This window comes from Callionymus lyra, chromosome 15 (assembly GCF_982586985.1).
Source record: "Callionymus lyra chromosome 15, fCalLyr1.hap1.1, whole genome shotgun sequence".
In the NCBI taxonomy this organism is placed as follows: domain Eukaryota; kingdom Metazoa; phylum Chordata; class Actinopteri; order Syngnathiformes; family Callionymidae; genus Callionymus; species Callionymus lyra.
The window spans coordinates 763,438-776,792 of NC_141832.1; the positions used below are offsets into that span (position 1 = coordinate 763,438).

The 13,355-nt window shown below is 48.2% G+C and overlaps 1 protein-coding gene across 1 annotated transcript in view; it reads left to right on the forward strand.

Moving 5' to 3' along the window:
• Window positions 1–13,355, forward strand: part of abcc1 (ATP binding cassette subfamily C member 1 (ABCC1 blood group)) — a 38,463-nt gene that overhangs the window by 13,385 nt on the left and 11,723 nt on the right. Inside the window, exons 15-18 of the mRNA XM_087809836.1 lie at window positions 12,410–12,479; window positions 12,544–12,670; window positions 12,772–12,948; window positions 13,011–13,178. Of these exons, the coding sequence (XP_087665962.1) occupies window positions 12,410–12,479; window positions 12,544–12,670; window positions 12,772–12,948; window positions 13,011–13,178 (542 nt within the window). The remainder of the gene's footprint in view (window positions 1–12,409; window positions 12,480–12,543; window positions 12,671–12,771; window positions 12,949–13,010; window positions 13,179–13,355) is intronic.

Genomic DNA, 13,355 nt, shown 5'->3' on the forward strand with positions numbered 1-13,355 from the left:
GACTCCTCCTCACGACATGTTTCAATGACTCCTCCTCACGACATGTTTCAATGACTCCTCGTCCTCCTCACGACATGTTTTAATGACTCCTCGTCCTCCTCACGACATGTTTCAATGACTCCTCCTCGCGACATGTTTCAATGACTCCTCGTCCTCCTCACGACATGTTTCAATGACTCCTCGTCCTCCTCACGACATGTTTCAATGACTCCTTGTCCTCCTCACAACATGTTTTAATGACTCCTCGTCCTCCTCACGACATGTTTCAATGACTCCTCCTCACGACATGTTTTAATGACTCCTCCTCACGACATGTTTCAATGACTCCTCGTCCTCCTAACGACATGTTTTAATGACTCCTCGTCCTCCTCACGACATGTTTCAATGACTCCTCCTCGCGACATGTTTCAATGACTCCTCCTCGCGACATGTTTCAATGACTCCTCCTCACGACATGTTTCAATGACTCCTCCTCACGACATGTTTCAATGACTCCTCCTCACGACATGTTTTAATGACTCCTCCTCACGACATGTTTCAATGACTCCTCGTCCTCCTCACGACATGTTTTAATGACTCCTCCTCACGACATGTTTCAATGACTCCTCCTCACGACATGTTTCAATGACTCCTCGTCCTCCTCACGACATGTTTCAATGACTCCTCCTCACGACATGTTTTTATGACTCCTCGTCCTCCTCACGACATGTTTCAATGACTCCTCGTCCTCCTCAAGACATGTTTCAATGACTCCTCGTCCTCCTCACGACATGTTTCAATGACTCCTCGTCCTCCTCACAACATGTTTTAATGACTCCTCGTCCTCCTCACGACATGTTTCAATGACTCCTCGTCCTCCTCACAACATGTTTCAATGACTCCTCGTCCTCCTCACGACATGTTTCAATGACTCCTCGTCCTCCTCACGACATGTTTCAATGACTCCTCGTCCTCCTCACAACATGTTTTAATGACTCCTCGTCCTCCTCACGACATGTTTCAATGACTCCTCCTCACGACATGTTTTAATGACTCCTCGTCCTCCTCACGACATGTTTCAATGACTCCTCGTCCTCCTCACGACATGTTTTAATGACTCCTCGTCCTCATCACGACATGTTTCAATGACTCCTCGTCCTCCTCACGACATGTTTCAATGACTCCTCCTCACGACATGTTTCAATGACTCCTCGTCCTCCTCACGACATGTTTCAATGACTCCTCCTCGCGACATGTTTCAATGACTCCTCCTCGCGACATGTTTTAATGACTCCTCGTCCTCCTCACGACATGTTTCAATGACTCCTCCTCACGACATGTTTCAATGACTCCTCGTCCTCCTCACGACATGTTTCAATGACTCCTCCTCACGACATGTTTTTATGACTCCTCGTCCTCCTCACGACATGTTTCAATGACTCCTCGTCCTCCTCAAGACATGTTTCAATGACTCCTCGTCCTCCTCACGACATGTTTCAATGACTCCTCGTCCTCCTCACAACATGTTTCAATGACTCCTCGTCCTCCTCACGACATGTTTTAATGACTCCTCCTCACGACATGTTTCAATGACTCCTCCTCACGACATGTTTCAATGACTCCTCGTCCTCCTCACGACATGTTTCAATGACTCCTCCTCACGACATGTTTTTATGACTCCTCGTCCTCCTCACGACATGTTTCAATGACTCCTCGTCCTCCTCAAGACATGTTTCAATGACTCCTCGTCCTCCTCACGACATGTTTCAATGACTCCTCGTCCTCCTCACAACATGTTTCAATGACTCCTCGTCCTCCTCACGACATGTTTCAATGACTCCTCGTCCTCCTCACGACATGTTTCAATGACTCCTCGTCCTCCTCACGACATGTTTCAATGACTCCTCGTCCTCCTCAAGACATGTTTCAATGACTCCTCGTCCTCCTCACGACATGTTTCAATGACTCCTCGTCCTCCTCACAACATGTTTTAATGACTCCTCGTCCTCCTCACGACATGTTTCAATGACTCCTCGTCCTCCTCACAACATGTTTCAATGACTCCTCGTCCTCCTCACGACATGTTTCAATGACTCCTCGTCCTCCTCACGACATGTTTCAATGACTCCTCGTCCTCCTCACAACATGTTTTAATGACTCCTCGTCCTCCTCACGACATGTTTCAATGACTCCTCCTCACGACATGTTTTAATGACTCCTCGTCCTCCTCACGACATGTTTCAATGACTCCTCGTCCTCCTCACGACATGTTTTAATGACTCCTCGTCCTCATCACGACATGTTTCAATGACTCCTCGTCCTCCTCACGACATGTTTCAATGACTCCTCCTCACGACATGTTTCAATGACTCCTCGTCCTCCTCACGACATGTTTCAATGACTCCTCCTCGCGACATGTTTCAATGACTCCTCCTCGCGACATGTTTTAATGACTCCTCGTCCTCCTCACGACATGTTTCAATGACTCCTCCTCACGACATGTTTCAATGACTCCTCGTCCTCCTCACGACATGTTTCAATGACTCCTCCTCACGACATGTTTTTATGACTCCTCGTCCTCCTCACGACATGTTTCAATGACTCCTCGTCCTCCTCAAGACATGTTTCAATGACTCCTCGTCCTCCTCACGACATGTTTCAATGACTCCTCGTCCTCCTCACAACATGTTTCAATGACTCCTCGTCCTCCTCACGACATGTTTTAATGACTCCTCCTCACGACATGTTTCAATGACTCCTCCTCACGACATGTTTCAATGACTCCTCGTCCTCCTCACGACATGTTTCAATGACTCCTCCTCACGACATGTTTTTATGACTCCTCGTCCTCCTCACGACATGTTTCAATGACTCCTCGTCCTCCTCAAGACATGTTTCAATGACTCCTCGTCCTCCTCACGACATGTTTCAATGACTCCTCGTCCTCCTCACAACATGTTTCAATGACTCCTCGTCCTCCTCACGACATGTTTCAATGACTCCTCGTCCTCCTCACGACATGTTTCAATGACTCCTCGTCCTCCTCACGACATGTTTCAATGACTCCTCGTCCTCCTCAAGACATGTTTCAATGACTCCTCGTCCTCCTCACGACATGTTTCAATGACTCCTCGTCCTCCTCACAACATGTTTTAATGACTCCTCGTCCTCCTCACGACATGTTTCAATGACTCCTCGTCCTCCTCACAACATGTTTCAATGACTCCTCGTCCTCCTCACGACATGTTTCAATGACTCCTCGTCCTCCTCACGACATGTTTCAATGACTCCTCGTCCTCCTCACAACATGTTTTAATGACTCCTCGTCCTCCTCACGACATGTTTCAATGACTCCTCCTCACGACATGTTTTAATGACTCCTCGTCCTCCTCACGACATGTTTCAATGACTCCTCGTCCTCCTCACGACATGTTTTAATGACTCCTCGTCCTCCTCACGACATGTTTCAATGACTCCTCCTCACGACATGTTTTAATGACTCCTCGTCCTCCTCACGACATGTTTCAATGACTCCTCCTCACGACATGTTTTAATGACTCCTCCTCACGACATGTTTCAATGACTCCTCCTCACGACATGTTTCAATGACTCCTCCTCACGACATGTTTTTATGACTCCTCGTCCTCCTCACGACATGTTTCAATGACTCCTCCTCACGACATGTTTTTATGACTCCTCGTCCTCCTCACGACATGTTTCAATGACTCCTCCTCCTCACATGTTTCAATGACTCCTCCTCACGACATGTTTTAATGACTCCTCGTCCTCCTCACGACATGTTTCAATGACTCCTCGTCCTCCTCACGACATGTTTTAATGACTCCTCGTCCTCATCACGACATGTTTCAATGACTCCTCGTCCTCCTCACGACATGTTTTAATGACTCCTCGTCCTCCTCACGACATGTTTCAATGACTCCTCGTCCTCCTCACGACATGTTTCAATGACTCCTCCTCACGACATGTTTCAATGACTCCTCCTCGCGACATGTTTCAATGACTCCTCCTCGCGACATGTTTCAATGACTCCTCGTCCTCCTCACGACATGTTTCAATGACTCCTTGTCCTCCTCACAACATGTTTTAATGACTCCTCGTCCTCCTCACGACATGTTTCAATGACTCCTCCTCACGACATGTTTTAATGACTCCTCCTCACGACATGTTTCAATGACTCCTCGTCCTCCTAACGACATGTTTTAATGACTCCTCGTCCTCCTCACGACATGTTTCAATGACTCCTCCTCGCGACATGTTTCAATGACTCCTCCTCGCGACATGTTTCAATGACTCCTCCTCACGACATGTTTCAATGACTCCTCCTCACGACATGTTTTAATGACTCCTCCTCACGACATGTTTCAATGACTCCTCCTCACGACATGTTTCAATGACTCCTCGTCCTCCTCACGACATGTTTCAATGACTCCTCCTCACGACATGTTTTTATGACTCCTCGTCCTCCTCACGACATGTTTCAATGACTCCTCGTCCTCCTCAAGACATGTTTCAATGACTCCTCGTCCTCCTCACGACATGTTTCAATGACTCCTCGTCCTCCTCACAACATGTTTCAATGACTCCTCGTCCTCCTCACGACATGTTTCAATGACTCCTCGTCCTCCTCACGACATGTTTCAATGACTCCTCGTCCTCCTCACAACATGTTTTAATGACTCCTCGTCCTCCTCACGACATGTTTCAATGACTCCTCGTCCTCCTCACGACATGTTTCAATGACTCCTCGTCCTCCTCACAACATGTTTCAATGACTCCTCGTCCTCCTCACGACATGTTTCAATGACTCCTCCTCACGACATGTTTTAATGACTCCTCGTCCTCCTCACGACATGTTTCAATGACTCCTCGTCCTCCTCACGACATGTTTTAATGACTCCTCGTCCTCCTCACGACATGTTTTAATGACTCCTCGTCCTCCTCACGACATGTTTCAATGACTCCTCCTCACGACATGTTTTAATGACTCCTCGTCCTCCTCACGACATGTTTCAATGACTCCTCCTCACGACATGTTTTAATGACTCCTCCTCACGACATGTTTCAATGACTCCTCCTCACGACATGTTTCAATGACTCCTCCTCACGACATGTTTTTATGACTCCTCCTCACGACATGTTTTTATGACTCCTCGTCCTCCTCACGACATGTTTCAATGACTCCTCGTCCTCCTCAAGACATGTTTCAATGACTCCTCGTCCTCCTCACGACATGTTTCAATGACTCCTCGTCCTCCTCACAACATGTTTCAATGACTCCTTGTCCTCCTCACGACATGTTTCAATGACTCCTCGTCCTCCTCACAACATGTTTTAATGACTCCTCGTCCTCCTCACGACATGTTTCAATGACTCCTCGTCCTCCTCACAACATGTTTTAATGACTCCTCGTCCTCCTCACGACATGTTTCAATGACTCCTCGTCCTCCTCACGACATGTTTCAATGACTCCTCGTCCTCCTCACAACATGTTTTAATGACTCCTCGTCCTCCTCACGACATGTTTCAATGACTCCTCCTCACGACATGTTTTAATGACTCCTCGTCCTCCTCACGACATGTTTCAATGACTCCTCGTCCTCCTCACGACATGTTTTAATGACTCCTCGTCCTCCTCACGACATGTTTCAATGACTCCTCCTCACGACATGTTTTAATGACTCCTCGTCCTCCTCACGACATGTTTCAATGACTCCTCGTCCTCCTCACGACATGTTTCAATGACTCCTCGTCCTCCTCACGACATGTTTCAATGACTCCTCGTCCTCCTCACGACATGTTTCAATGACTCCTTGTCCTCCTCACAACATGTTTTAATGACTCCTCGTCCTCCTCACGACATGTTTCAATGACTCCTCCTCACGACATGTTTTAATGACTCCTCCTCACGACATGTTTCAATGACTCCTCGTCCTCCTCACGACATGTTTTAATGACTCCTCGTCCTCCTCACGACATGTTTCAATGACTCCTCCTCGCGACATGTTTCAATGACTCCTCCTCACGACATGTTTCAATGACTCCTCCTCACGACATGTTTTAATGACTCCTCCTCACGACATGTTTCAATGACTCCTCGTCCTCCTCACGACATGTTTCAATGACTCCTCCTCACGACATGTTTTTATGACTCCTCGTCCTCCTCACGACATGTTTCAATGACTCCTCGTCCTCCTCAAGACATGTTTCAATGACTCCTCGTCCTCCTCACGACATGTTTCAATGACTCCTCGTCCTCCTCACAACATGTTTCAATGACTCCTCGTCCTCCTCACGACATGTTTCAATGACTCCTCGTCCTCCTCACGACATGTTTCAATGACTCCTCGTCCTCCTCACAACATGTTTTAATGACTCCTCGTCCTCCTCACGACATGTTTCAATGACTCCTCGTCCTCCTCACGACATGTTTCAATGACTCCTCGTCCTCCTCACAACATGTTTTAATGACTCCTCGTCCTCCTCACGACATGTTTCAATGACTCCTCCTCACGACATGTTTTAATGACTCCTCGTCCTTCTCACGACATGTTTCAATGACTCCTCGTCCTCCTCACGACATGTTTTAATGACTCCTCGTCCTCCTCACGACATGTTTTAATGACTCCTCGTCCTCCTCACGACATGTTTCAATGACTCCTCGTCCTCCTCACGACATGTTTCAATGACTCCTCGTCCTCCTCACGACATGTTTCAATGACTCCTCGTCCTCCTCACGACATGTTTCAATGACTCCTTGTCCTCCTCACAACATGTTTTAATGACTCCTCGTCCTCCTCACGACATGTTTTAATGACTCCTCGTCCTCCTCACGACATGTTTCAATGACTCCTCCTCACGACATGTTTCAATGACTCCTCGTCCTCCTCACAACATGTTTTAATGACTCCTCGTCCTCCTCACGACATGTTTCAATGACTCCTCGTCCTCCTCAAGACATGTTTCAATGACTCCTCCTCACGACATGTTTCAATGACTCCTCGTCCTCCTCACGACATGTTTTAATGACTCCTCCTCACGACATGTTTCAATGACTCCTCCTCACGACATGTTTCAATGACTCCTCCTCACGACATGTTTTAATGACTCCTCCTCATGACATGTTTCAATGACTCCTCCTCACGACATGTTTTAATGACTCCTCGTCCTCCTCACGACATGTTTTAATGACTCCTCGTCCTCCTCACGACATGTTTCAATGACTCCTCCTCACGACATGTTTTAATGACTCCTCCTCATGACATGTTTCAATGACTCCTCCTCACGACATGTTTTAATGACTCCTCGTCCTCCTCACGACATGTTTCAATGACTCCTCGTCCTCCTCACGACATGTTTCAATGACTCCTCGTCCTCCTCACGACATGTTTCAATGACTCCTCGTCCTCCTCACGACATGTTTCAATGACTCCTCGTCCTCCTCACGACATGTTTCAATGACTCCTCCTCACGACATGTTTCAATGACTCCTCCTCACGACATGTTTTAATGACTCCTCCTCATGACATGTTTCAATGACTCCTCCTCACGACATGTTTTAATGACTCCTCGTCCTCCTCACGACATGTTTTAATGACTCCTCGTCCTCCTCACGACATGTTTTAATGACTCCTCCTCATGACATGTTTCAATGACTCCTCCTCACGACATGTTTTAATGACTCCTCGTCCTCCTCACGACATGTTTCAATGACTCCTCCTCGCGACATGTTTCAATGACTCCTCCTCGCGACATGTTTCAATGACTCCTCCTCGCGACATGTTTCAATGACTCCTCCTCGCGACATGTTTCAATGACTCCTCCTCGCGACATGTTTCAATGACTCCTCCTCGCGACATGTTTCAATGACTCCTCCTCACGACATGTTTTAATGACTCCTCCTCACGACATGTTTCAATGACTCCTCCTCACGACATGTTTCAATGACTCCTCCTCGCGACATGTTTCAATGACTCCTCCTCACGACATGTTTCAATGACTCCTCGTCCTCCTCACAACATGTTTTAATGACTCCTCGTCCTCCTCACGACATGTTTCAATGACTCCTCCTCACGACATGTTTTAATGACTCCTCGTCCTCCTCACGACATGTTTCAATGACTCCTCGTCCTCCTCACGACATGTTTTAATGACTCCTCGTCCTCCTCACGACATGTTTCAATGACTCCTCCTCACGACATGTTTTAATGACTCCTCGTCCTCCTCACGACATGTTTCAATGACTCCTCGTCCTCCTCACGACATGTTTCAATGACTCCTCGTCCTCCTCACGACATGTTTCAATGACTCCTCGTCCTCCTCACGACATGTTTCAATGACTCCTCGTCCTCCTCACGACATGTTTCAATGACTCCTCGTCCTCCTCACAACATGTTTTAATGACTCCTCGTCCTCCTCACGACATGTTTCAATGACTCCTCCTCACGACATGTTTTAATGACTCCTCCTCACGACATGTTTCAATGACTCCTCGTCCTCCTCACGACATGTTTTAATGACTCCTCGTCCTCCTCACGACATGTTTCAATGACTCCTCCTCGCGACATGTTTCAATGACTCCTCCTCGCGACATGTTTCAATGACTCCTCCTCACGACATGTTTCAATGACTCCTCCTCACGACATGTTTTAATGACTCCTCCTCACGACATGTTTCAATGACTCCTCCTCACGACATGTTTCAATGACTCCTCGTCCTCCTCACGACATGTTTCAATGACTCCTCCTCACGACATTTTTTTATGACTCCTCGTCCTCCTCACGACATGTTTCAATGACTCCTCGTCCTCCTCAAGACATGTTTCAATGACTCCTCGTCCTCCTCACAACATGTTTCAATGACTCCTCGTCCTCCTCACGACATGTTTCAATGACTCCTCGTCCTCCTCACAACATGTTTCAATGACTCCTCGTCCTCCTCACGACATGTTTCAATGACTCCTCGTCCTCCTCACGACATGTTTCAATGACTCCTCGTCCTCCTCACAACATGTTTTAATGACTCCTCGTCCTCCTCACGACATGTTTCAATGACTCCTCCTCACGACATGTTTTAATGACTCCTCGTCCTCCTCACGACATGTTTCAATGACTCCTCGTCCTCCTCACGACATGTTTTAATGACTCCTCGTCCTCCTCACGACATGTTTTAATGACTCCTCGTCCTCCTCACGACATGTTTTAATGACTCCTCGTCCTCCTCACGACATGTTTTAATGACTCCTCGTCCTCCTCACGACATGTTTCAATGACTCCTCGTCCTCCTCACGACATGTTTCAATGACTCCTCGTCCTCCTCACGACATGTTTCAATGACTCCTCGTCCTCCTCACGACATGTTTCAATGACTCCTCGTCCTCCTCACGACATGTTTCAATGACTCCTTGTCCTCCTCACAACATGTTTTAATGACTCCTCGTCCTCCTCACGACATGTTTTAATGACTCCTCGTCCTCCTCACGACATGTTTCAATGACTCCTCGTCCTCCTCACAACATGTTTCAATGACTCCTCGTCCTCCTCACGACATGTTTTAATGACTCCTCGTCCTCCTCACGACATGTTTCAATGACTCCTCGTCCTCCTCACGACATGTTTTAATGACTCCTCGTCCTCCTCACGACATGTTTCAATGACTCCTCGTCCTCCTCAAGACATGTTTCAATGACTCCTCCTCACGACATGTTTTAATGACTCCTCGTCCTCCTCACGACATGTTTCAATGACTCCTCGTCCTCCTCACGACATGTTTCAATGACTCCTCCTCACGACATGTTTCAATGACTCCTCATCCTCCTCACGACATGTTTTAATGACTCCTCCTCACGACATGTTTCAATGACTCCTCCTCACGACATGTTTCAATGACTCCTCCTCACGACATGTTTTAATGACTCCTCCTCATGACATGTTTCAATGACTCCTCCTCACGACATGTTTTAATGACTCCTCGTCCTCCTCACGACATGTTTTAATGACTCCTCGTCCTCCTCACGACATGTTTCAATGACTCCTCCTCACGACATGTTTTAATGACTCCTCCTCATGACATGTTTCAATGACTCCTCCTCACGACATGTTTTAATGACTCCTCGTCCTCCTCACGACATGTTTCAATGACTCCTCCTCACGACATGTTTTAATGACTCCTCCTCATGACATGTTTCAATGACTCCTCCTCACGACATGTTCCAATGACTCCTCGTCCTCCTCACGACATGTTTTAATGACTCCTCGTCCTCCTCACGACATGTTTCAATGACTCCTCGTCCTCCTCACGACATGTTTCAATGACTCCTCGTCCTCATCACGACATGTTTCAATGACTCCTCGTCCTCCTCACGACATGTTTCAATGACTCCTCGTCCTCCTCACGACATGTTTCAATGACTCCTCGTCCTCCTCACGACATGTTTCAATGACTCCTCGTCCTCCTCACGACATGTTTCAATGACTCCTCGTCCTCCTCACGACATGTTTCAATGACTCCTCGTCCTCCTCACGACATGTTTTAATGACTCCTCGTCCTCCTCACGACATGTTTCAATGACTCCTCGTCCTCCTCACGACATGTTTCAATGACTCCTCGTCCTCATCACGACATGTTTCAATGACTCCTCGTCCTCCTCACGACATGTTTCAATGACTCCTCGTCCTCCTCACGACATGTTTCAATGACTCCTCGTCCTCCTCACGACATGTTTCAATGACTCCTCGTCCTCCTCACGACATGTTTCAATGACTCCTCGTCCTCCTCACGACATGTTTTAATGACTCCTCGTCCTCCTCACGACATGTTTCAATGACTCCTCGTCCTCCTCACGACATGTTTCAATGACTCCTCGTCCTCATCACGACATGTTTCAATGACTCCTCCTCACGACATGTTTTAATGACTCCTCGTCCTCCTCACGACATGTTTCAATGACTCCTCGTCCTCCTCACGACATGTTTCAATGACTCCTCCTCACGACATGTTTTAATGACTCCTCCTCATGACATGTTTCAATGACTCCTCCTCACGACATGTTTCAATGACTCCTCGTCCTCCTCACGACATGTTTTAATGACTCCTCGTCCTCCTCACGACATGTTTCAATGACTCCTCGTCCTCCTCACGACATGTTTCAATGACTCCTCGTCCTCCTCACGACATGTTTCAATGACTCCTCGTCCTCCTCACGACATGTTTCAATGACTCCTCGTCCTCCTCACGACATGTTTCAATGACTCCTCGTCCTCCTCACGACATGTTTCAATGACTCCTCGTCCTCCTTACGACATGTTTTAATGACTCCTCGTCCTCCTCACGACATGTTTCAATGACTCCTCGTCCTCCTCACGACATGTTTCAATGACTCCTCGTCCTCATCACGACATGTTTCAATGACTCCTCGTCCTCCTCACGACATGTTTCAATGACTCCTCGTCCTCCTCACGACATGTTTCAATGACTCCTCGTCCTCCTCACGACATGTTTCAATGACTCCTCGTCCTCCTCACGACATGTTTCAATGACTCCTCGTCCTCCTCACGACATGTTTTAATGACTCCTCGTCCTCCTCACGACATGTTTCAATGACTCCTCGTCCTCCTCACGACATGTTTCAATGACTCCTCGTCCTCATCACGACATGTTTCAATGACTCCTCGTCCTCCTCACGACATGTTTCAATGACTCCTCGTCCTCCTCACGACATGTTTCAATGACTCCTCGTCCTCCTCACGACATGTTTTAATGACTCCTCGTCCTCCTCACGACATGTTTCAATGACTCCTCGTCCTCCTCACGACATGTTTCAATGACTCCTCGTCCTCATCACGACATGTTTCAATGACTCCTCCTCACGACATGTTTTAATGACTCCTCGTCCTCCTCACGACATGTTTCAATGACTCCTCGTCCTCCTCACGACATGTTTCAATGACTCCTCGTCCTCCTCACGACATGTTTCAATGACTCCTCGTCCTCCTCACGACATGTTTCAATGACTCCTCGTCCTCCTCACGACATGTTTCAATGACTCCTCGTCCTCCTCACGACATGTTTCAATGACTCCTCGTCCTCCTCACGACATGTTTTAATGACTCCTCGTCCTCCTCACGACATGTTTCAATGACTCCTCGTCCTCCTCACGACATGTTTCAATGACTCCTCGTCCTCATCACGACATGTTTCAATGACTCCTCGTCCTCCTCACGACATGTTTCAATGACTCCTCGTCCTCCTCACGACATGTTTCAATGACTCCTCGTCCTCCTCACGACATGTTTCAATGACTCCTCGTCCTCCTCACGACATGTTTCAATGACTCCTCGTCCTCCTCACGACATGTTTCAATGACTCCTCCTCACGACATGTTTTAATGACTCCTCCTCCTCCTGCTCCTCAGCTCCGTACAGCATCTCCATCATGGACGGTGATTTCTGTTGGTCCCGAAACGAATCTCTTTCTCTGAAAAGGTCTGTGTCCACTGGCGCCCCCTCGTGGTGTGTATGAGTCTAGCGTGAGACCTCTTGTTTGCAGAGTCAACGTGCTGATCCCAGAAGGTTCTCTGGTGGCTGTGGTGGGTCACGTGGGCTGTGGGAAGTCCTCCCTGCTCTCGGCTCTGCTAGGCGAGATGCAGAAGATGAACGGAAGCATCAGCGTCAAGGTGCGTACGATGAAACGCTTGTCAGGGGGTCATAATGTTATGGCCCTCTCTGAGTGAAGTTATATGAGCCACGTATAGATGACCCTCATGTGGTCCTCCAGGGCTCGGTGGCGTACGTGCCTCAGCAGGCCTGGATCCAGAACGCCACCCTGAAGGAGAACATCCTGTTTGGCCAGGAAGCGTCTGAGAACTGGTACCAGAGCGTGGTGCGAGCCTGCGCCCTGCAGCAGGACCTGGAGATGCTTCCTGCTGGAGATCTCAGTGAGATCGGAGAGAAGGTTCTGGGCCTGCAGTCCATCAGGGTCAGTGGGCAGAAGCTAACATCCGTGTGTCACCGCAGGGAGTCAACCTCTCCGGCGGTCAGAAGCAGCGGGTCAGCCTGGCCCGGGCCGTCTACTGCGACAAAGCCGTGTACCTGCTGGACGACCCGCTCTCCGCCGTCGACGCCCACGTGGGACGACACATCTTCGACCACGTGATCGGACCTCAAGGCCTGCTGAAGGACAAGGTCAGGGTTCAGTTCTTACATTAGTGCTGAAGAGTTCTTGAGAACCGAGAAGAGATGAAGAGATTGTATGGTTTTAGATTTATCTGGATTGAGAAGTGAGTTTAAATGAGTCCAGACGTTGAAGGTCAAACATTCACGACCTCAACTCTGGAGGTGAACCTCCACGATCCGGTGACT